General features: G+C 43.4%; 1 protein-coding gene across 1 annotated transcript in view; it reads left to right on the top strand.

Moving 5' to 3' along the window:
• NRK (Nik related kinase) overlaps positions 1 to 23081 on the top strand; it is a 1057838-nt gene that overhangs the window by 687579 nt on the left and 347178 nt on the right. Inside the window, exons 14-15 of the mRNA XM_085608036.1 lie at positions 1124 to 1288; positions 10333 to 10482. Of these exons, the coding sequence (XP_085464162.1) occupies positions 1124 to 1288; positions 10333 to 10482 (315 nt within the window). The remainder of the gene's footprint in view (positions 1 to 1123; positions 1289 to 10332; positions 10483 to 23081) is intronic.

The following is a 23081-nucleotide window of genomic DNA, read 5'->3' as shown; positions in this document are numbered from 1 at the left end:
CTGTCATCCTGACATTATATAAAAATCCACTGAATGAAGTGGCTAAAAGTAGGCACGCTGAAATGCTATAACAATCTTATAAGCCCTAGTAGCAGTGGCATGGTGAACCCCCTTTTGCAGCAGTTTCAGAGGGAGTTGCCTCTGGGCCAATGGCTCTGCAGGGTGGGTCACAGCTAAAGTCTAATTATTAGTGCGTTATGAGTCCCTTCCAGGCAGACGCTCTGTAGCAATACACAGGTGTGCCAATGACAGAGCTAAGAGGCAGTGTGGGGGGATTCAAAGGAGCTAAATGCAGCAACGGAGATAGGGAAAGAAAATTGACAAAGAGAGGCAGGTAGAGAGAACAAGCGAGTGACGGAAATTGGACAAATTAAACGTAAGAAGCTAAGAAAAATAAGAGTGGGGATGAAAGAAAGAGGAAAAGGCAGAAAGAGGTCAAAAAAGAAGCATGCTGTTTTATTTTTTTATTTCATGAGTGCCCCTGCTGAGCCATCTGGAAGTCATTGAATAAAAATGTATACAAACCACCATTTAGACTTTTTAAAACAGAAATCTCAAGTGGGGCACACGCTCTCAGTCGAGCTCCACCTCCTGAATCCCTCTGTGGGCAGTCGGACTCACTCCTTCTCCCGCAGTGGCGTAGATGTGCGGGTTTGAGTGGGCGAGGGCAACGCTTTCATTTTCTGGCTACTTCCTTGACTAGTAGTGATTACAGTCACTGCCAGAGGAATTGGGATTTTGTCGCTGTTCTTTGGTTTACTTTTGCCACCGTGCTTCTATGCCCATGGAAATGGCACACACAAAACATCTGGCTATTTTAGGAGCTGCGAAATGTGAATACTAAAGTGAATATAAAATATGTGTTAATGAATTTATGAGGAACGAGTTGGAAAACCCAAACTTTAAACCTTGTTTAAAAAGACAAACTATGCATTGCATTTGTGTGCGGTTCACAGTGCGTATCTTCAATAAACAAGCACAGGAAGTCTGTGTTTGGACTATTAAAGCAGGCCACAGATGTAGGCTGTTTGGGGAAGAATGGGCAAGAAAGCAAACAATTGCAAAACTCACTTGTGGTTTGTGGAACAGCTTCACGTAACTCTTGGCGTTCTCTCTATTCCAGCGGAAGGTGGAGGAATCGCAGCCGAGTAAGAAGGTCCACCGCACTCTGCCCAAAGATCAGACCCAGTTACTATCCCTGCAGCATGACCACAGGCACAGGAGTAAGCAGCTCTCCAAGATATCGGGCTCAGCAGCTCAGGCTCCATCAGTCAGCACGCCCAAAGAGGTACGAGAGGTCCCACTCTGGGTGCCCTTCATGCATGACCCCGTTGCAGCTGTCCATGTGCAGTATCACATCTACAATATGTCCTCGCTTCCTGTGTATTGGTTGCTGATTGCCTGACTGCAGTTCTGCTGAGCTGCATTCCAGGCTGCTTAAAATCGATAGATATTATAATTGTGGTGTCTTTGAAACTATGAGTCTTTTCCCTGGATGATATATTAGCATAAATATGCATTTTCAATCAGAGCTCTATCACATATAATCTGTACAACTGGAATACAGACCAATGTTGCAAGATTAAGAGACAGTAATAGACATAGGTTCAAACCTTGGATGTCAACTAGAAGTAGCGATGGGAAACATATACTACCCTTGCTTGCAGTTTAGTGCCCCTGACACTGACATCACAGTCACTGGTCTCTGTGGTTATACGAATATTTTCGGGAACAGAAAGTAAACAACGTGACCAGAGCACACTCCCTGCCCTCTCTCTGCCTAACGTCTTAGCAGTAAAAACTTTGCTATTTTGGTACTAAAGGTGGGACAAGGGGTCAACGCTTTGATGTCATCAAGTGCTTAAAGGGTACATAATTTCACCGTCATCAACATCCATGCCCACAAGCATTGCCAATCACAGTGTTAGTATCTGTTGGAAGTGGAGGTCCCTGTGGTTTACCGCCGCCACCCAATGCTGGAGGCGTGCGTCCCAGACCCCTCGCTTCAACGTTAGGCTAAGTAAGGACACCGCCTAAGATAGCCCTTCTCACCCCCTTAGTAGCTTGGCACGAGCAGCCAGGCTTATCTCTAAGGTACGAGTGTTCAGTATGTGCAACCACACTCACAGAAACCCCATGATGTCATCACAAATAGACTCCACACGAGTATTGGTAAAATGTGTATAATCTTTATATAAGCATATATACAATACGACCATACGATATAAGAATGGGTAGTATTCTCTCCGGTGGGTTGGTAGGTTCTAATTCCAACCACCGCTCCTAACCAACAGTTAAGCTCACTTCTAACCGTTTGCCCAAAAGGTTAGCCAAGTCGTATTGCTAGAATCACACACATTGAAAAAGGAAACAATACTGCAATGCGTAACGATATTCTCTTATACTGTGTAACAGAGAAACAATGCCATATGTAGGGCCACAGTCATGTACTTGCAATTTAAGGAATAATGCAATGCCTATCACCACCAGCATGCCCTGTACCAGGAAGAAACAAAGCAAGGCGTCACGCTACAATCCTGCACGGTGCAATAAAGAAATGATAAACTGTGCCACGTTATACTCAGATACTGTGCACTGAAGAGATAATGCAATGCGCCATGTTACAATCAGGTAATATGCAAGGAAGAAATAACGAAGTGTGTAGCGCACCAAGCATAAAGTTCGTCAGGCACAAATGAGGTCAGGCGCAATACGACAGTTCGATAGTTCGTTAGCAGCAATAATGCAAAGTGTAATACGACAGTTTTACGTGCTCCATTAACAGTGCCCCCATTATGGATCAAATGATGACACAAAGTACTGCTTCCCACTCCGGCCCCAGTACTGCCCCGTCTTGGGTCAGCACGGGCCGGGATCCGAGCCGAAGCAACGGCTCACACAGCTGACTGTAGCAGGAGGCCGAGAGAGTGTCCCTCCGGGCCCACACCCCACCCCAGGTGTTGATCCACGTTACCTGGGGTGGCGCGCTCCCACTCTCCTCCCCGATGTCAGCGACTTAGGCCTTGATCCAGAACTCCGTCACGGGATGCGGCCGACTCGGGCCAGCAGCTCAGTTCTTCAGGTGCTGACTGAGAGGGACCCAATTACTTGGCCCTCACTTCAGCGGTCTCAGTCCACACCAAGACCCGCCCTCAACACTGTGGAGACTTTACTTCAGTTCAGTGCACACCCGAACCCGGCACTCCTCACCAGCACCTTCAGGTTGCACTTCGATACGCACAACGCACGTCCGAGACTCGCCTCTTCTTTGGTGCTCACGATGATCCGGCGCTCTTCACCAATGCTCCGCTTGCACCTCAACACGCACCCTGCATGTTCGAGCCTCTCCTCTTCTCCTGGTGCACACGATGCCCAGGTGCTCTTCACCAACGCCCTGGCTGCACCACGCCACACACTATAGTGCGTCTAAGTCTCACTTCTTCTCCCGGTGCAAACGACGTCCAGGCGCTCTTCCCTAACACCCTGGCTGAACCATGACACGCGCTCTTGCACGTCAGTGACTCACTTCTTCTTTTGGTGCCTATGAGGTCCCGGGGCTCTTCACCAACACCTGGGCCGCACCACGACTCACACCCAGCGCGTCCGAGACGCACACGCACCCACAGTGTATCTGAGAGTCTTCTCTGGAAACTTTTATATTCCTGTGTTTTCAAAACAGGGAGCCAGCTCACCTCGGGCCCTTGGGGTTACAAGACCAGCACAAAGCAGAGTCTTCTTCAAGCAGGGGACCCAGCGCCTCCATGCACAGTCCCAACAGCCTCTTCCTTAGTTAGAACAGCAAACTGCCGACCTGCCCCAGATCATGAAGTAAGGATTGGTCTATCCCCACAGTCTCTTCAGTTGCTCCTTCTTTAGCAGAGGTTCCTCTTGACCACAGAATGGGTCCAAGCCTTTTCAGTCTCAATCCATATCTGTTTCATTCCAACGTTCAGGGGTTTCAGCTCTCATAGTTATACCCCTTAATGTCTTTGAAGTTTGTATGTGCTCAGGAATCACTGACCCCTCCCTAAATCAGTTCTGGGTGTCTCCCTCTCAGTGTCACCTCTCTCCCTTTAATACTGGGGGTCTGGCTCCTTAATCACTCAGCAGGAGACGGGTCAATTGGTTTATCACACCAACCCAGGCCTTTTCACCTCCTGGGCTTCTCCTCCCCCTACTCTCCAGATGCAGGGCAGCCTGGTGCAATCTCAACCCCTCCCTGGGTCAAGACCTCTCCCAGCTCCTCTTACCTTTCAGTTCCAGACAGACAATCCACATTTCAGAGACACACAGAAATGCTCAGAGCACAGAACTCAGCCACTTTCTAAAAGAGTGGTTTATAAACACACAGTGACAAAACCACCTTCACAGAAAGATGCATTATGACACTGTGAGTCCATACATACTAAACTTCACCTCTCCATTATAAACTGACAGGAAACTAGGCTAACATACACAAAACCCAGCCTCTCCCATTCTGTTCTATGGGCCTTTCATCAGTGAAAAACAAAATGGAGAGTTTTTCACAGTCAGAACGTAACACACACCTCAGCGTATGTTCTGCCTTTTACCTACACTGCACCCTGCCCTGGGGATACCTGGTACCTACCACAGGGGTTCCCCATGTGTATGTAAAAGGGAAAGTCAGACCTGACAAGTGGTTGCACTTGTCAGGACTACATGCTAACTTAGCATTCTGCGCGCAGGCCCTACACTGAAGACCTGAGTTCCCTTCTCTGCGCGCCCTTGCATTACTAGCCCTTGCACATACAGTGCACATCACTAGGGACTTACACTAGTAAGGCAACATACCAATCATGGCCAACCAATCACCATTACATTTTACATAGGGAACTCCTATACTTTGACACTGATCAGCAGTGTCAAAGTACCCAAAGCATCTAAATTGGCACCTCTAGGTCAGAAAAACGGTTTAGGAGGAAAGCAAAAAGTTTAGGAAACTTTAACCAAAAAGGCCAAGTCCTACAGTATCCTGCTCTCTAAATTTGAAGTGGTTTGTGATGAGGGTCTTCTTGGTTACGGTCCATATGTCCCCAACTGACAAGACTCAATGGTAAGACCCGAAGAGGCAGAAAAGTGTGAGTCATAGAGAGAACATGACCCATGAAGTTGAGATGGATTATTACATTGAGGATGAGCCATGTAGAATACATATGGGCTCTATAAAGTGATTGAATTGTAAAAATTGGTCCAATAAAGTGATAGACTCTAGTTATGTAACTCTAAAGACTACAAGTCTGAAGTTCTTAAATGAGAATGAGTGCATCTTTCTTGGCATTTGATCAGAGAGTGTTTTCTGCTTCCCCCATCGGCTACATTTACAGTTTTCCATTTAGTCAAGGTCCTAACAGATTGCCGTCGGCATGGTCATGTAACATTTAGTGATTCTGCAAGAATAATTTGAGAACTACATGGTGAGCGTTGTATGCCCTTGAAGATTTGCTCTTAGTGAAGATGTAAAAAACAAGTGAAATGTCTTGCCACAATGCTGCAGTACAAGTGCAACCCTTTCCAGTTGCATTTGTGCCATTTATAGAATGGTGGAAGTATATTATTTTCCCCAGAACTCAGAGGAAATCGCATGCAGCTTTGAAGGCTGCACCGAGCCCAGGCAGCTCTGTTGCTGGATCCCTGCACCATAATAATATATATTTTATATGGCGTTTTATAAAGCGCAAACTAGACCCAAAGGTATCAGAGCGCTTTACATGAGCACCAGTTACGTTACAGACAGACACATTCATTTTTTTTTTGGTAGTCACAGGGAGATTAAGTAATTTGGCCAGAATCAGAGAATGTTGAGTGTCCCTGCCGAGACTCAAACCCAGTTCCCCAGGTTCGAGATCGACCACCCTAGCCCTTAGGCCACATTCTCTCCAAATATGATATGCATTAACTTGTAATTATGATTTTGGAAATAGTGTAGGTGGTTAATAGGAAAATAACATACTAGATTTAATTTGGTCTGAGATGTTCAAATCCACAATCAAAACTGAGTAAGCAATTTTAAATGCGGTATATATGAGATATCATACATGCACTGTATCAGAGATCTACTGAAACTGACACCATTTCTTAAAATATCTGTATATTTGCTCCTGTGCTGTTCTTTAGTTCATTTAAACTTTTGCATTCAGCTGCATTGCCAAAGTTTCCAATCCTCACTGTTACAGGAAGGATTTGTAAGCCCTGTAAGTCACGAACGCGTCACTACATGCAGGATAATGTGTGCAGGAAAGGGGAAGTGTGCTGAACAAAGCATTTCCACAGAAAAAAGCCTCGGGCAGTCCCTACGTGATAAGCAGCGGTGAACCGGAATTGCTGCTGAGAAACACCTTGTGAAGTTTCACCAGCAGCAGCAGAGGGCTTCTGAGTCAGCCATACGCTCCTAGTGTGTTCTTGAACAAAGGGTTACATAAAACACGCTTTCATTGGTCATGCACTACCACTACAGCACAACCAATAGCTCATTTTTCAATGTTGTATTTAGAGAGATATAAATGCGATGGGCGCTGACGTCATTCATATTGATACTTGTATTATATGTGAATTGAAAGCTGTAAAACTGTGTCAGCGTGTGCTGTACAAACGCAGGGTTTGTAAAAGCTGAATGCATTCGAATTTAAAGCAAGCATTGGCAAAGACATTAGGTAGTGCCTTGGCATGCTGGTGAGCTGAGTTTGTGTTCATTTTATTCCGTCTTTAGTTTTTTTTACTGAAAGCATATTCCACAAAAATAAGAAGGAGAACAAGAAAGCATGCTGTTGCCTAAACTTACGCCTGCAATAAGAATGCTAAAAAAACAACCATTGCGATAATTTTGCTCAGGTCAGATGTGGGTCCTAAGGCGAGTTGACTGATCCCATTCCAGTTAATAGGGGCGTTCGGCAAGGCTGTGTTCTCGCCCCAACCCTATTGATTTTATTCATTAATGACCTTGTAACTCGCCTAAAGAAGTGTGAGAATGATGCCCCAAGATTAGCTGACATCAGGGTTCCGGCCCTTCTGTTTGCAGATGATACACTCCGGATCACAAAAACACCTATGGGCCAACAAAATCATTTGGATTAGTTTGAGTCCTTCTGCAAACAGAAGGACCTAGAGATCAACATCAGGAAAACTAAGTTCATTGTTTTTAACCCTGTGCATCCATCCGAACCAACCTTACACTTAACAGGATTCCACTGGAGAGAGTTCAATCATTTGAATATCTGGGGGGTCACCCTTACTGAACATTCTTATTGGCAACCCCATGTTATTAAATGTGGGATAAAGTTAGAACAACACTTTGGAGGAATTGTGAAGTCGTAGAAGGGTTCCCAATTCCGTCCTACATCCCCAGCCCTCCAAATGTATAACCTCCAAGCCCTTGGGGCGGCTCTCTATGGAGCAGAGCTTTGGGGCCACAGGGATATGTAAGATCCCTATTGAGCGTGGAAAATCACTTTATGCGATGTTTAACTAACCTTCCTGCAGTGCTCCACTAACCCCAATAAGATTAGATTTTAGGATTAAGTCCCATTTTGTATGGGCGTAGACTTTGGGCGACCCCAGTATTGATTTTGAATTGACAAGTTTTGGAGGAAGTACTGGGGTTACCCGGGGCATCTAAGACAGGGTATCTAAAGCAAAGATCAAGGGCATATACTGGCAGCACTCACAGCCTCCTTTCTTGAGTTCAAAGATGAATGCACGATGGAAAACTTGTTAGATGAGATTGAACCTCCAGAAGCCCATCACTTTATTTGAAATTTTGGTTCGGGATCCTACCACTTTACTCTTTTACAGCTCAATGGAAGCACGTTCCCATAAAGTCTGATGGGTTTTGACCTTTCTATATCGAGGTCACTGAAACGATGGAACATGTTTTTAGCATATCTCGGGTACAGAAGAATATGTAATTTGGGAATAAGGAATCTGAGAAGTGATGTTAGGCAACTCATCGTCTTTGCATTTTCACGCGTTGTGTTATGCATGTTGAGGCTCAGAAAAAAATAATGCAAGAGTAATGGGAAGCTTCACAGCTTTGATAGCTTTGAGGACCTCAACACTGGCTCCTAATGGTGCATTAAAATACCATCAGTGTCTATATCCTATTGCTTTTGAATTGTACATTGAAATGTAATTCAATGGAATTAACTGTTTTTAATTCTATTTTTATTGTATCATTGTCAAATTGATTGTATACGTTTTATTCTGTGTTGGTTTTTATGAGCTTTTATGGCTGTATAGCCGAATAAACATTTATAAAGTAAAAGCATATAATTTAAATAGAACAACGAGGGTGCATTTTGACAGGCAGGTGTATTGAAAACAGATGTGCAAACCCTTTTCAAATGTAATGCTCATCACAGGAAAATATGATTCTTACTGGTGGAAAGAAAATTGACCATTGCTTTTAAATTACTGTAAGCTGAAGACATATTTTAAAAACACAAGAATGGCTGAAAAAACTGAAAAAGATAAAGAATGGAAATTAAAAAAAATTGCAAAAGTAAAGTATTGGCCCACCAGGCCTGGCACTGAAGTGCACTTCTTTCTATGCGAATGCACACTGGTAATTAGGTTTTTGCCATCACAGTACAAGAGAGCCACTAGCTGAAGTAGGCTGACCTGCTTGCTTGTGCTGGTTGGGGAAACAAAATGTGAATGACAATTTGCAAGCTGTCTCCAACCCAGACCTGAAAATTAAATAGTTTTGAGGCAAGGGAATGTTTATAGGAAAAAAGTCAAATAAAGGAATGGAAAGATAAATCACAACTCTTTTCTATTTTTCTTTTACTTCCTCCTTGTTTTTTATTGGCTTGTAAAAGTTTACCAGGGCACAGTGGTGGCTAAAAAGCAAGACGGTGATTATTCAGATACCAGCCTACATCTGGTCTCTTTGCCGTTTTCGTTCCATCTCTAGTTCTGATTTCATGGTATGGTTTATAAAATGAGACATGATCTCTCTCATTCCAGTCTCCTGCTCAAACTTAATTCCATGTCCTCATGTGTGCCTGTACCTCCCACCCAACACTACTGCTTGATCCTCGTTTCCTTTGCAAGTCCTTAGCAATAATATTGTGCTGTGACGCGGGCCTTCACTTGGGCACTCTCAGACTTGTACTATCACCCAGGTTGCTGCCAAAGTTGAAATCGATCTCTGAGGTGGGCACACTCGTTATACACCAGAATTGGGCTGGACACTTTTGCGTGATGGACGTTCTTGTATTACACTGAATGGGAGAAAAATTCACTGTCAATAGCTTAAAAAATGCTGTTTTTGAGCAAACCTGCAGTGACAGATGTTTCTACCAAGAGGGGAGAGCCATCCATGCTTTTCTTGCTGAATTCATAGTTCATAGAATTTGATGATGTGGCCTTGAGTGCAAGGAAAAGCATGCTTTTATACATTTAAGCTTTAATAAAAACAAATCTTACAAAATGTTGATATGTAATTTTCCCAGTAGACTTCAATGAATCACTCATTTGATGATGACTCCTTCCCACTTATCTCGCCCCCCTCCCCATTCTCTTAAAAACTACATTCGCCATAGCATATACTATCCCAGAGGGTTCACTATCATGACTGTCCAAGCGATGCAGCCTTAACCACCCCACCCAGTCCCTGAAAGATACAGACCAGGCTCACAAATCTCTGTACTAATCTATTCATCATGGTGTCCTCAAGATGACTTCCGCTCGCCTCCCTATTCGTTTCCAGGCGTTTGTTAATGTATGAACATTTCACCATTATTTTCACAAAAAGTTTCTCTTCACTTTGATGTCAAGTACCTTATGGCCATCACTTATGAGAGTTCAATTTAAAGCCAGCTTAATGTACATTGCTGAGAATGATACCTCAGTGTCACATGGTGATTCACAACCTGAGATGTGTGGAATGGGAAATAGCAAATACCACGAACCGCCGAACAACGGTTTGCCTTGGCTACACAGGTGGAACAACGAATGCGCCTGAACCACGCATTCCATTTACAACACAAGTCATTACAACGATGTGTGTTAGGTAAAGCGGCACTGGACTTTAAAGTCAAACACTTTCCCTACTGCTGCAGGGACTAAAGTTGGAAGAGTAAATTATACTATTCCAAAGTCCAGCGCACCCCTAAGGCAAGTTATTGTAACGACTTGCATTGTAAATGGAATGCGTGGTTCAGACGCATTCGTTGTTCGGCCCGTGTTGTTAAGGAACGCATGAGAAAGGAAAGCATGGTTGTGTCATACAACCGTGTGGAATGGTTCATTTTGTCAGGAGACAAATTACCTGTATATCACATCTAACACACCACATCTCATTTTTCACTTCAGCACGAGGACAGAAAAAAGAAAAGTGAATGCCAGCAGACCAACCTGAGCTGGGCAGCTATTGGGCAGCATGCACTGCCACACCTCCGCCTGGGCTCCGGCAGCAGCTCCAGTCCATGCACACCAGCTTTACAGAGGGCAGTAATAATCCAGGTACCGTGCTCCGGGAACACCGATGGAGTCATCCAGAAAAAAGCATCAGTGCAATGCACCTTGAAACGTCTGTGAATTACAAAAAATACAACACCTGTGCCATGAAATATTTGTAGTCATTTTGGTGCAGTTTTCCAGGTTGAGTTATTGAGTAGTAGTAGGTTGGAACAAGTGCACATTATGACCAATAATTTCCATATGTTTTGTAATCAACGAATCTATGTGAGGCATTTATCAACACGTGGACACTCCCTGCAAGATTCTATTATATATAGGCAAATAAGGGTAAGCCTTCCCCACCCTCTCACAATAGGAACTTGTGTTTAGGCAGTTTAAGTACCTTGATTAAAAATCAAACTAATACTCATTAGAATAATGCAATCTGTCCACAAAGCAAGTTGCATACATCAGGGCAGATCTCCTATTTATACCATATTTATTTAAGCAATTTGTAAAACCAGGTAGATAAATAAAGACAAGAAAACAAAGGAAAGCACACAAGGGAGGCACCTAGAAAATATAAATAACAGTGCTGCATACTATCCAGATTATCCATGTGCAGGGACAGCTTCTAGCGTACATATCTTGAAATTCTTTCCATAATTTCTGAAATTAACTTCTTCACACAATAGGAGAAAGCTTTCCTATAGAGTGAATGCATGACTATTTGTAGAGTAGTACAGTTTATTTCACTTTTTAAAGAAATGCAGCTGTAGCTATCAGAAGAACACTTTAAAGATAACGTTTGGGAAATGTATCTGAGACAATCCAACCGCAATGCTTATTTTGTGGAAGTGGTTGCAAGTGATGGGCATCTGTGATGGGCACCAGGGCACCACAGATTATCAAAAGGGGTTATCAATAGTACAAGCGAAGTATGGCCGCTTGTGCACATTCAGCCAACAATCTAGAATGGATTTCCAAATGGCGCCACAGCTAAATGCTAGCAGGGCAAGCAGCCAGAGGGGAAGTGAGAGGGATACTTAATTTGAAAGACGTAATGTGTCTGAGATTGATTGTAAGGTTCTGGGGAAATCCCCATAGTGGTGGCATTGATCAGTGGTAGTAAGGCGGAGCAAGCAGGGACCACGAAAGAGGCTGCAATAAGTCAAATAAGAGGAGCAATCAATGAAGCAAGGCCCAAGGAGCATTTCTTGCTTCTAAGGCAAGCAAAACTTGTTTGGACACTGTGATGGCACAGTCGGTGCAGACAATGGTAGAAGTAGGTGCCTATGATGAAGCAAAAATTGCTTCCCTGAGCAATAACAAGATGTATATGTCTCTATGTTATATAATAAAGTTTTCAAACATAAGTTCATAAAAAGTGATAGCGCCCAGTATTCGTCCACAATCTTTATTTTCAGATTCTGTTGTTTCTCTTGGAAGACTTGTTTATACACAAATTCCGTTCTCGGATCGTACAGCCAACACATGTTTCGTCTATGGTAACATTTTCCAAAAGACTTCCTCAGGGCTTAAGCAACAAATACAATATAGGTAATCCTTAATTCATTGGTATCTCCATAAAAACATAGGCCAAGCATGGTGCTATTCCTCTCGGCAACACGCGCTGGAAGGCTACGCCTCAATACTGGAGGAGATAATACATAAGGAGAAGTCTGTTACGTGCTGGTCTTGGAAAGATTGCTAATTCGGAACTTGTATTTTGGAAATAGGAAGCACCATACTTGGCCTATGATTTTATGGAGATACCAATGAATTAAGGATTACCTATATTGTATTTGTTGCTTAAGCCCTGAGGAAGTCTTTTGGAAAATGTTACCATAGACGAAACACGTGTTGGCTGTACGATCCGAGAATGGAATTTGTGTATAAACAAGTCTTCCAAGAGAAACTACAGAATCTGAAAATAAAGATTGTGGACGAATACTGGACGCTATCACTTTTTATGAACTTATGTTAGAGACATATACTTCTTGTTATTGCTCAGGGAACCAATTTTTGATCTAACTTTTAGCAATTGCTTGCAATTGTAAATTAACAGCGTGGGGTGGTGGGTGTTTGAATTTCCCTTTGATGCAATTTTTTTGCAAATTCGGTTGTAGACACTTAAACCATCAGACTTTGCGCAGCAAAGACCTCACTATCCACTAGTAGGAATCACCTATGATGAAGCATGTCACTGTTTAGTGGGTGAGGCGTTTACTCCAAAATCTTTTGGACCTCTAATTGGTTTCCCTCTTTTCATTATTGCTTGCCAGGTTGCCCTTTTGTGCATGGATATTGTTTTGGTAGAACACAACTAGGTGACCCTCTCTCGCTCACTCTGTGTGAAGAAAATAACAAAGGTTGTACAACTATTAGAGTTAGGAGCACAGTAAAAGCTTGCCACAGTGAGTGAGACCCCTACATCTTTTCAGTAGGCGATTCCACTGTTAGATACCGGATCAGTTTCCAGATTAGTTTACGTGGCAGTCGCAGAGTCTTGCAATGTTTTGCCCAATTTTGCTCAATCTAGAGATGAACAAGGGGGGATTGCCAACGGAGACAGTTGCTCGGATTCAGTGAAAAGAATACTATAGTGCGTGAATTCAGAGCGTTTAAGCTTTCACAGGCACAAGAGGTTGCATCTCTTCATTAGAGATTAACACAAATATGGAACATTTATGTCACAACTGCCTATTGGACTAAAAGAGCCTGAATCTAGGATATCAGATCTTTAAGACAAGATTGAGTCAGTGCAACAAGGAATGGTTAGCTAGGAAAAGAAAAAGGGATATCTGGAAAATTAAGTTGAAGAGCTGGAGAACTATACGAGGCGCTGCCTGGTGGGCATTCCAGAGGGGAGTGAAAGCCAGAATGTGCCTCAATGGGTGGGCTCTTTGATCAAAGCCCATGTGTTGCCTGATTTTGCAGGGGATTTGTTTATCATGAGGGCTCATTGTGTACCATCTCAGTGTTCACCCAATTCAAAGTATCCACTCACCATCCTGGTGAATATTGCTGATTATTGTCTTAAAGAACTTATTCTGACCAAAGAAATTGAGAAGAAAGGCTTTCCCACCTCAGAAAATATCCAGTATAGCATCTTCTCAGACATATAGGCTTCTTCTGCATGTCGGCGAAAGGAGTTCATAAGACTTGAGGGCATGGTTAGAACTCAGTGCCTTATTTACGTGGTTTTGGCACAGGGCAGTGTCACAAGGAATCTTGCTGCACTGCCCTGCATCAGGCAAAGGTCAGGAATGAGCTGTATCTATGAGATACAGTACATTCCTGTCCTTTACCCCTGCCCTGGCGTACAATGGACTGCCATGCGCTGGCGTAGGCACCCTTGCTCCATGGTGCAAGGGTGCCTATGTTGCAGGGATGGAAGAGTTACTGAAAAATTAGGAGAAATTAAGATATTTCTCCTAGTTCCATCTCCCCTACTCCTCCCCTGGGGAGGCATAGGAATCTGATGCATTCCCAGGTTTACCAAACCTTGTAAATCTAGGAATACGTCAGATTCCATGAGTGTTGCATGGGAACACCCACAGCAACACCCATGGAACGCCGCTTCACGCAGAGTACTGTGTGAAAGGCGACCATATTTTCAAGGCCAGGAAAAGCCACGCAGAGTGGCTTTGCATGGCCTTGTAAATATAGGCCAACACACTGCGCCACTGGAGCGTCAAAATAAGTGACACTCCGGTGGCGCAAGGGGCTTCGTAAAGGAGGTCCTCAGGGTGTCCAGGAATCTGTGGTACAACAGCCGAAGTTGAAGGTGCTTGTAAAAAGGGCAGTTCCATCTCTTTATGAATTCAGAAGAGGCTCTGGAATTTTTGTCTAAAATGGCAGATTAATGGGCAATAATTTGTGTTGAATTTCCCTTTTCTTCTTTCTCTCTCTTTCTCTCTCCCTCACTTCCCCCTTTCTTCCTTTCTTCTTTTTTTGTAGGTTAAGACATCAAATAGATTAAGGGGTACAAGTCGTGGTGGGGGCCCTTTTCAGGGGCCACGAGTGTAGCTAGGTGTGGTAACATGGCACCGCAGTCACTGATTCAAGAGCGAGGGGTAATGCGGACAAAATCATGTTTTGCACTTATCCTGCTAATGACACTACCCTTGACACTTCTGTATTTCTATCATGCATTGATGTTACAATATGATGATGATGTTTAAGCTCCGTATAGAGTTACAGGGATTAATTAGTCTCTACAATATTCATACTTCTGTACCATTGCATTTTTGCCACTATCGGATATAGTCTTGTACAATGCACTCCGTTACTGTAAGATTGCCAGTTGGGTTGCGAGAGGTCAGGCACTTTCTTTAGTTGGACAAAGTTCTGCATGATGCACTCTGTCACTTTAAAACTGCTATCTCCAGATCGGTATAGAGAATTTCTATGTTTCTATGTTTTGTACTTAAACATTTTTGCACTTTTGCATCATGCTGTTATCAGATGGATTGAAGCATTTGCAGTCTTGGTATTGAACATGGGTATAATTTATCTATGCAATGAGCCAACCAAGACAGACATATTCTGACATCTTCTGATATATTCCATCTGCATGTTTTTTCATGTGGTATGCATATTATGCTACACACAGCTGGTCAATAAAAAAAAAGGTAAAAATAGATTATTATTTCTCAATGGGAATTCCACTGCTAAGGACCCAACCTATTTAAAACATACATTTAACTTCATGTGTCAGAGACACATTAGCAAAGTCTCAAATTGGAGCCCTATGCTTATGGCATTTTATCACTACTAGAAGGTGATAGTGCACCGAGAAAATGGGACAATCTAAATATCTGACAAGCCGAAGTGAAACATGAGTGCAGTAGAGCTGTTTGCAGCTAAAAGGATCCAAAACTGAAGCTGTGCGGTTGATGGATAACATCCCCTCCTTCTTTGGCCTAAAGATCAATCTTGCAAATAAGATATAAAACCCAGTGTCAGGCAGAACTAATAGCAGACTTTGAGTTGTCAAATTGGTATGGTAACTAAAATTGTTATCTTCCACTAATGCAAATTGTTAGAACTGGGGGTCTCTAGTTGGCAGAGGTATGTACCTTTGTCCAAGTAGGGACCCTTGCTTCTAGTCAGGGTAAGGAGGAGACACACTTTAGATAACCCCTGCTCACGCCCCTGGTAGCTTGGCACAAGTAGACAGGCTTATCCCAAAAGCAATGTGTAAAGTATTTGTACTCAAAAGACACAGTAACACAGTGATAACACCACAAATGGGCACCACACCAGTTTTGAAAGATAAAATATCTTTATCTAAACTCAACAATCCCAAAACGATAAAAATCTAAAATACATGAAGTCAAATAGCACTTAAAAACAGATATTTCCAAAATAAAGTTTGCAGAAAACAAATAGCTTCACCTGGGGCTATTACAATGTCGGTATAGCAATAAATCCACGAGGTGCGTGGCGTCGGGCACAGAGTCACACGGACCCCAACAAACAGCATCTTGGAAAACAAAGTCTATGATGATGTACGATGTCTTGGAGGTGAGGCATTGGTGCTGAGGTTGAGGCAGGCTCCCTGGCTGTCACAGGGGAGGCGAGGCGTTGTGTCCACGAAGAGGTGACGTGTCAAATCCAGGACAGGGTAAGTCAGTTGTGTTGGCGGTGAGGCATCAATTCTGGTGAGGCGATGCGAATTCAGCGAGTTCGTGGAGTCATCCGCAGGGGTTTATTAGCGCCGCGATAACAGGATGCAGGCGGTGGCAGGTGATGAAGTCGGTGCAAGCACTGGCGTTGGGAATGCCGATAACTGCAGGCATCGGCAGGCATTGAAGGGCGTTAGAGCTGTGATGCAGGCCGGGAGGTGCGTCATGCACTTTACGAGCTGTGCCCTGGCCTCAGTGTAGGTCGAGGCATCACGGGGGGGGTCGCTGACAGCATCGGAGATTGTTTTGCTTGCTTTTCTTAGGTTTCTGCCAGCTCCCAACAGCAGGAACAACCTCCAGAGGCACAAAACTTGAGCAGGCATCGCCTGACAGGTCAGAACTCTCAGCAGTAGAGTTCAGTGGAGCTGGAGGTGAAGTCTTTGTGTCCCTGAGACTTCGAACAGGAGACCAGCACACACAAGCCCTTGGAGATTCTTCTTCAAACAGGTTTCTTAGCAAAGTTCCAGTCTTTGTCCTTTACTTGGCAGAAGCAGCAACTGCAGGCCAACCCCACACTGCATACAGCAAAGGACCAGTACTCCTCCAAACAGCTCTCCAGCTCTTCTCCTTGGCAAAGGTTCCTCTTGGAAACATAAGTGATCTAAAGTTCTGGGGTTTATGGTCCACTACCTATACCCTATTGTGTCTTTGTTCTTCTTTGTGCAAGGGTCCCTGAGCCAAGTCCAAACCTATTCTGTTGACACTGGTGCAGTATGACCACAGGGGGTGGAGACAACATTGTGCAAGGGAGGCAGGCCCTATTCAGGTGCAAGAAAAAGTCTTCCCACTACTCTAAATGCAACCAAGACCATTCAGCTCAGCTCTAAGTCATCCAGGAACAGTCAGGCACACCTCAACCCCCGCCCCCACAGTGGCTGTCTACTGTGAATGTACATCCCTGGCCCCTAACACTTTAAAGCCAGACAGTCAATCAACATACAGGCAGAGGCACACAGAATAGTTGAACAAGAAAATGCCTACTTTGCATATAGCTGTGTCTGAACTGGGGTGGCAAAGTGAGCTAAAGAATGATGATGGATTCAACCCAGATATGTGACTGGAGGTAAGTGTTTGATAAGTTTCAGCACCCCGTCCATCATCTCCTTGTGTTTGCTACTTTCTAAAAGTGGCATTTTCAAACACACAATTTAAAAACCATCTTTACTAAAAGCTGTGTTGTCAAATTCTGGGTTCAGAGAGCCTGAACTTTATTCCTCCTTCTTTTCCCAATGGGAATACTTGTAAGATGTTACAAAGTATCTTCCATGCTATCCTATGGGACAGATAGCCTTTCTACAGTGAAAAACGAAATTTGCAGTATTTCGCTATTAGGACATGTCACACGCACCAGTACATGTCCTACCTTTCACATACACTGCATCCTGCCCATGGGGGTACCTTGGGCCTACCTGAGAGTTGTCATGCATGTAAGAAAAGGGAAGGTTAGGGCCTTGCAATTGGGTTCACTTGCCAGGTTAACATGGCAGTTTAAAACTGTGCACAGACACTGCTCAGGGCTACTCATGTGAGTGACACAATCAGTGCTGCAGGCCCACTAGTAGCATTTGATTTACAGGCCCTGGCACACTCAGTGCACTTTACTATGGGTTTTCCAGTAATCAAATATGCCACTCAGGGATAACCAATAATAATAACAATGTACACAGGCAGCACTTGCACTTTGCAACCGATCAGCAGTGGCAAAGTGACCACTGTATCTGAGCCAGCGAAAACGAAATCCAGCACAGCATCAAAAATACAGGAGTTAGAGGCAAAAAGTCAGGGGAAACCACGCCAAAGATGCCAAGTCTAACACAAATTATTTTTAAAAAATGACTATTATCAACAACATTCAACCTGGAATTACAAAACACATTACGGAAGAGTCTGAAAGTTACACAAAAAAGTCTGGATAAGGCTGGTTCTGAACACAAAAAGACGGGGTCATATTTCCAAAGTCCATACTAGACTTTGCTGACTCAAACTGAAGGACAGAATCTGATTCAAATACCTGTGAATGGCACACAAGATCCTCTCTGTCACTGCCCAAAATACCTATGTAGAAAGGTTTTACCCATGCAATGTTTCTAACAGTTAAGAACCGCAGACGCGTATTTGTTACAGACTTTCAGTGCTAAGAGTACTTGAATAAAATGGTTGTAGCATCTTTGAAGTATATCCATCTTGGCTAAGATATCCAAGAATTCTCTCCTTCGATGAGAACTGAATCAACCTACCAGAGGTTCGAATGTCTGCTTCAGGCATATTTTTCTTAACTTAGCATTTACACTAGCATTCCAGTGCCTACAGATGCTTTTATATAGACGGTGCTATATAAATGGCCCACTTGCCTATGTATAGGTGGTTTATGTGGCAGAATAGTTGAGTGTCCCAAATATAATAACATGTCACAGTAAATTATAAAATGTTACAATATATTTCACAATACTACATATTTATGTAGAATTAACATTAAACATATAGATATGCAGATAGCTGAATTATACAATAGTTAGTTTTGTTGTATTTCCAATTTTTAGATTTTAAGAAATGCTGTTTGAAGATTCCTTAGGTTTATATACAACCAACACTGCCATGGCTCAATAAAGAACAGTGCTTGGCGGATTTGTGCGTTTGCCCTACAATATTTAGCTCTTTTTTTCTCCAAAGGAAACCTATTTTTCTCTGTGGAGAAACCCCTTTCCCTACCAACCCCATGTCCCATGCAATGTTGAGGTGTTCCATTATTGCATTCCTATACTTGAAACGTGGTTAGTCTTGCTTGTTTCTAGGGCCAAAAACACCAGGCAAAATGTATATGAATTCCCAGATCCGCGAACTCTATGTCCCACATGCTTAAATGTCTCCAGATCCTGAATCTGTGACTCAGGATCAGATTATTATTTGAGCACGTGGTCGAATCCCTAATTAAAACAGACTAAAATATAACATTTATTACAGGGAAACTATAGACACTTTATGATATTTTCATCTACACAGTGTCTGAAAGTCGCATATTATGTGATGAATTAGCAGCAAGTCAATAGTCAATAACTATTTATGGAGATAGTTATGAAAGAGCTATAACTCAAGAACAACACCAGGTCAAAAAAGTCTTTAGCTGGATGGTGAGTGAGATGTACATACATAATTATATTTAGTGTTCAGAATTCAGTATGACACACAGGACTGAAAGAGTGTTGAAAAAATGAGTCCACTTAGTGCCTTCAAGGTGTAATTTGCTACCTTATTTTTAGTGCATTTCTGCAAAAGAGAAAGCAATTATTTTATTTTGGCTTAATTTTGATATATAATTTCATGAAAGCTGACTGGGTGACTGACAGCATTGATCCTTGGAAGTGTGACTCGGCTTCCTGTGATCAATGCATGTTATTCATTTCCTTATTCATGCCAAACTCTTTGCAGAACACACTGGAGATGAAAGGAACTACAAAAAAACGTAACTGAAAACCTGGCATGGACACGAAGATCATTAAAATGTGTTTACAGGAAGTGTTTTGCCACTTTAGCCTCACACAGGCTTTGACTCGAATTTTTTTGTCCAGTACCACTTGAGAGGTTTCAGTCTTTACAGCTAATCAAGCTGGGCAGCCATTCACATTGGCAGCATGAACATGGGCACCATCCGCTGGTCTTGGCTCTCAGTCCTACCACATAATATGTCCTCACCCCCAGCTTCAAGTGCTTAGAATACTCTTGCCTGCCTCCTTGTTTCCACCTCCTACATGTCAGATCCTCCTCATACTTTCACCCACTGGTGTGTGCAGGCATCTCTTAAATGTTCTCAACATTCATCATCACTCTCATTGGCTAATCCTCTTTCACCTCTAAGTTCTACCACCCATGGCCAGCGACAGAGAGAGTGTCGGCATCAGTGTTGACACATTAGAATCGCCTGAAACGCTCCTCATGAATATAAGTACACCGGGCTGGTTTTGTCACTGCATATAGATGTCTCCTGATTAAGGGCAGATTTAGGCACAGTTATTAAGTGGCGCAACATTGTGCACACTACTATTAAACGATGCATAACTGATGTATGAACCTGTTGTGCTATTTGTGAGTTGTCCCCTGTAATGTGTAACTGATAATGACCTCTTTTTGCAGCAGGCTTCCAATTTTACCAACAAATTATTTCTTTTAGAAGAGTGTATATATATTTGGAAAGTACCACTTCGAAAATTAGCAACCATGTTTCATCACCTATCTACCTGCCTGTTGTTTTCAGTTCATCTGTTTTGCCTTTATGGCCTGCCACTGTGCTTCTCTTTCTCAGTGTACCTCCCTTACAGAGGTTCTTCCAACACCACTTTGCCTTTCTGCACAGTCTATGCTTGCCTTCAGTTTCTAACTAGTATCTTTGTTCCTTCATTGCCTCGGCTGATTTCTATCTTTCTGTATTGCTTTCTTTGCTATATCTTATTATGCACATTTAGTCACAACGACGTTCTGTTTTTGTTCTCAGTATGTCTATGTCTTTTTAATTGTGTATCTGTTGGGATGGGCATGTCCCCTGCATGATTTGTGGGCATGAGCCTCTGCCATTAATAAACAGCGTGCAGGATTCTATCCAGTTTTGCAGTTCTGGTTGGGTCTTAGCACACAAGATACTCCTGCATGTGTACTGAGAGGTACTGTAAACCGCAGACGGGGTCAGGGTGGTCTAGAGGAATGCACCAAGCATGCTTTCCCTAGAGAATGGCACTGCTGACTCTCTCCTCGCCAGATTGCAAGGTATAGCATGAATTGTTAGAAAGGCAGGAACTTTTTCTGATGCTTTCAGAGACGAGTGACAACCGGGCCCTATACTACATCCAGTGCTTAATTTGAGCTGGTGCTTTCCGGTGCTTAGCAACAGCACTTTTTTTACAGGGCCGGGACTACAGGTTGTTTTCTCCATTTGGTGGTGGTCCCGAACTGAAAATAAAATAAAAGACGTAACTCGTGGGATGGATCACGTGGTATATTATGGCAGCATTTTACTTCCTAAAAGGGACGGGGAGGACTACTTTCCATGATTGCATTAGGCTCATGTCACCCTTACTAAACTACTCGAATGATTACTGTAGAGCGTTTCCTGGAAAGTGCGGAATAGCTAAGAGAGTTAAGGCTCCGCTGCTTTAATTTGTATGCAGTCTGGATGTCAAAGACTCGACTGCTAGCACGTCTGAATCGCGTTTCATTTTTCCAAACACTAAAAAGTGTTACCCCTGGTTATATTATAGTCTGAGGTGCGTACATACTGCATAAATAACTGGTGCACTGGAAGTATACAAGGACCAGCACTGAGAAACAACCCAGGCATTCAGAAGCGGTGGGCCTCTGAAGAAAATGTGAGCCCCGGCACCTATTCTTTTACAAATTAAGCACTGACTACATCCCTGTTTGCGTTAGTGTAATGTGCGCCTTTGCTTGCATACGAACCTTCAGTGCATGGCAGAAGTATGAAAGGACTTGTGTGCCATGTTGGCCTATGTACAGGGAGGAATCCATTCTGACTTCACTTTGTGGGTGCTGTATACAAAATGGCAGATGCAGGTAAACCTAACCATTTGGTTGATAATAAAATCACTGGGTATGAGAGGACGGAAGACAATGATGTCGTGTAAGTGCAAGGATGTTGGAGTGGCATGTCCTACCTTTTGTTCCACAAGAGGTGGTACAGACAAAAGGTAACTGATTGGCAAGTGTGAAGGCTGCCCAGTCGTTTATGTGACAATGTTGTGTGTGGCCTTAAGATAGAGCCTCCCAAAAACATGCTTCTTCGTGTTATCAACTTGAGCCAATGCACAAATGCTGGAACGTTTTAGAAAAAATTTATGGGAAGAGACCCGGAAACAAAAACAGATGTCTGGAAAGAGGGGCTCAGTAATTCAGGATTTGTCATTACCAAATCAGATCGCACCACTAGGGTGTAGAAGGACTCATTTGATACAAGCTGGAGTCTCTAACTAACAGCTTTGCAATGGAGTGCTTATTGTGTGCATTATTGAGTCTCCAACCCTCCAAAACCTCCAGGAGTAAGCGCTGGACTGCTTGCCCACATTTACCATTAAGAGTCAAGTGGTAAAGGGGTGTCTTTGGTGCTTGAGGTTTGCAGGGCTATAGTAGGTAAGTTACAGGGATAACAGTGGTAAACAGCCATCACTCCCACAGTTGTAGCCTAGTAGCCCCTGTGCACATGTTATGTTATGTTGTTTATGATATGTTATGCTATGCTATGTTATGTTATGTGTATTTGCATTGTGTACTTGCATATTTGCAATCCCTGAATTGGGTGAGACAGTGCCTGTTAGAAATGGGCTTTCTGGCTGGCTGAGGCTTGCGCCAAAGCCAGGCAGAAACCACCAATCTAGTCAGGGTAAGGGTGAAACACACACTGTTGATAACCCCTGCTCACCCTCTTGGTCGCTTGGCACGAGCAGACAGGCTTATCCGCAAGGCAATGTGTAAAGTATTTGCACCAACACCCACAATAACACAGTGAAACACCACAAATTGGCACCACACAGGTATCTATAAAAATAAATATCTTTATAAATATCTTCAAGCAGGTGGGGGGGACACAGCACACAGCAAAGTCCCCCTTGTCCTCTTCCTCAGTGAAAACAGCAAACTGCAGGTCAGCCCCAGAACACAGAGCAAGGGAAGTCCTCCTCAGTCTCTTCAGCTGATCTTCTTGGGCAGGGATTCCTCTTGATTGCAGAAGTAGTCTAATTTTACTGGGGTTTCAGCTCTTACTTTTATACCCCAAAAGTCTTTATTCTTACATGTTTGAGGGCTCCAAGATCCAATCCAAACCAGTTCTAGGTGCCCTCTGCCAGGGCATGTCCTCTTCCTTTGTGAGTGTGGGCCAGGGCCATCAGACGCACCGTAGGAGGTGGAGCCAGCATTGTCGGAGGCAGGCACGGCACTATTCAGACCCACCTGCTACTCCTCCCCACCACT

Source organism: Triturus cristatus, chromosome 5_2 (assembly GCF_964204655.1).
Source record: "Triturus cristatus chromosome 5_2, aTriCri1.1, whole genome shotgun sequence".
Lineage (NCBI taxonomy): Eukaryota > Metazoa > Chordata > Amphibia > Caudata > Salamandridae > Triturus > Triturus cristatus.
This window is presented reverse-complemented; position numbering and strand designations above follow the sequence as displayed.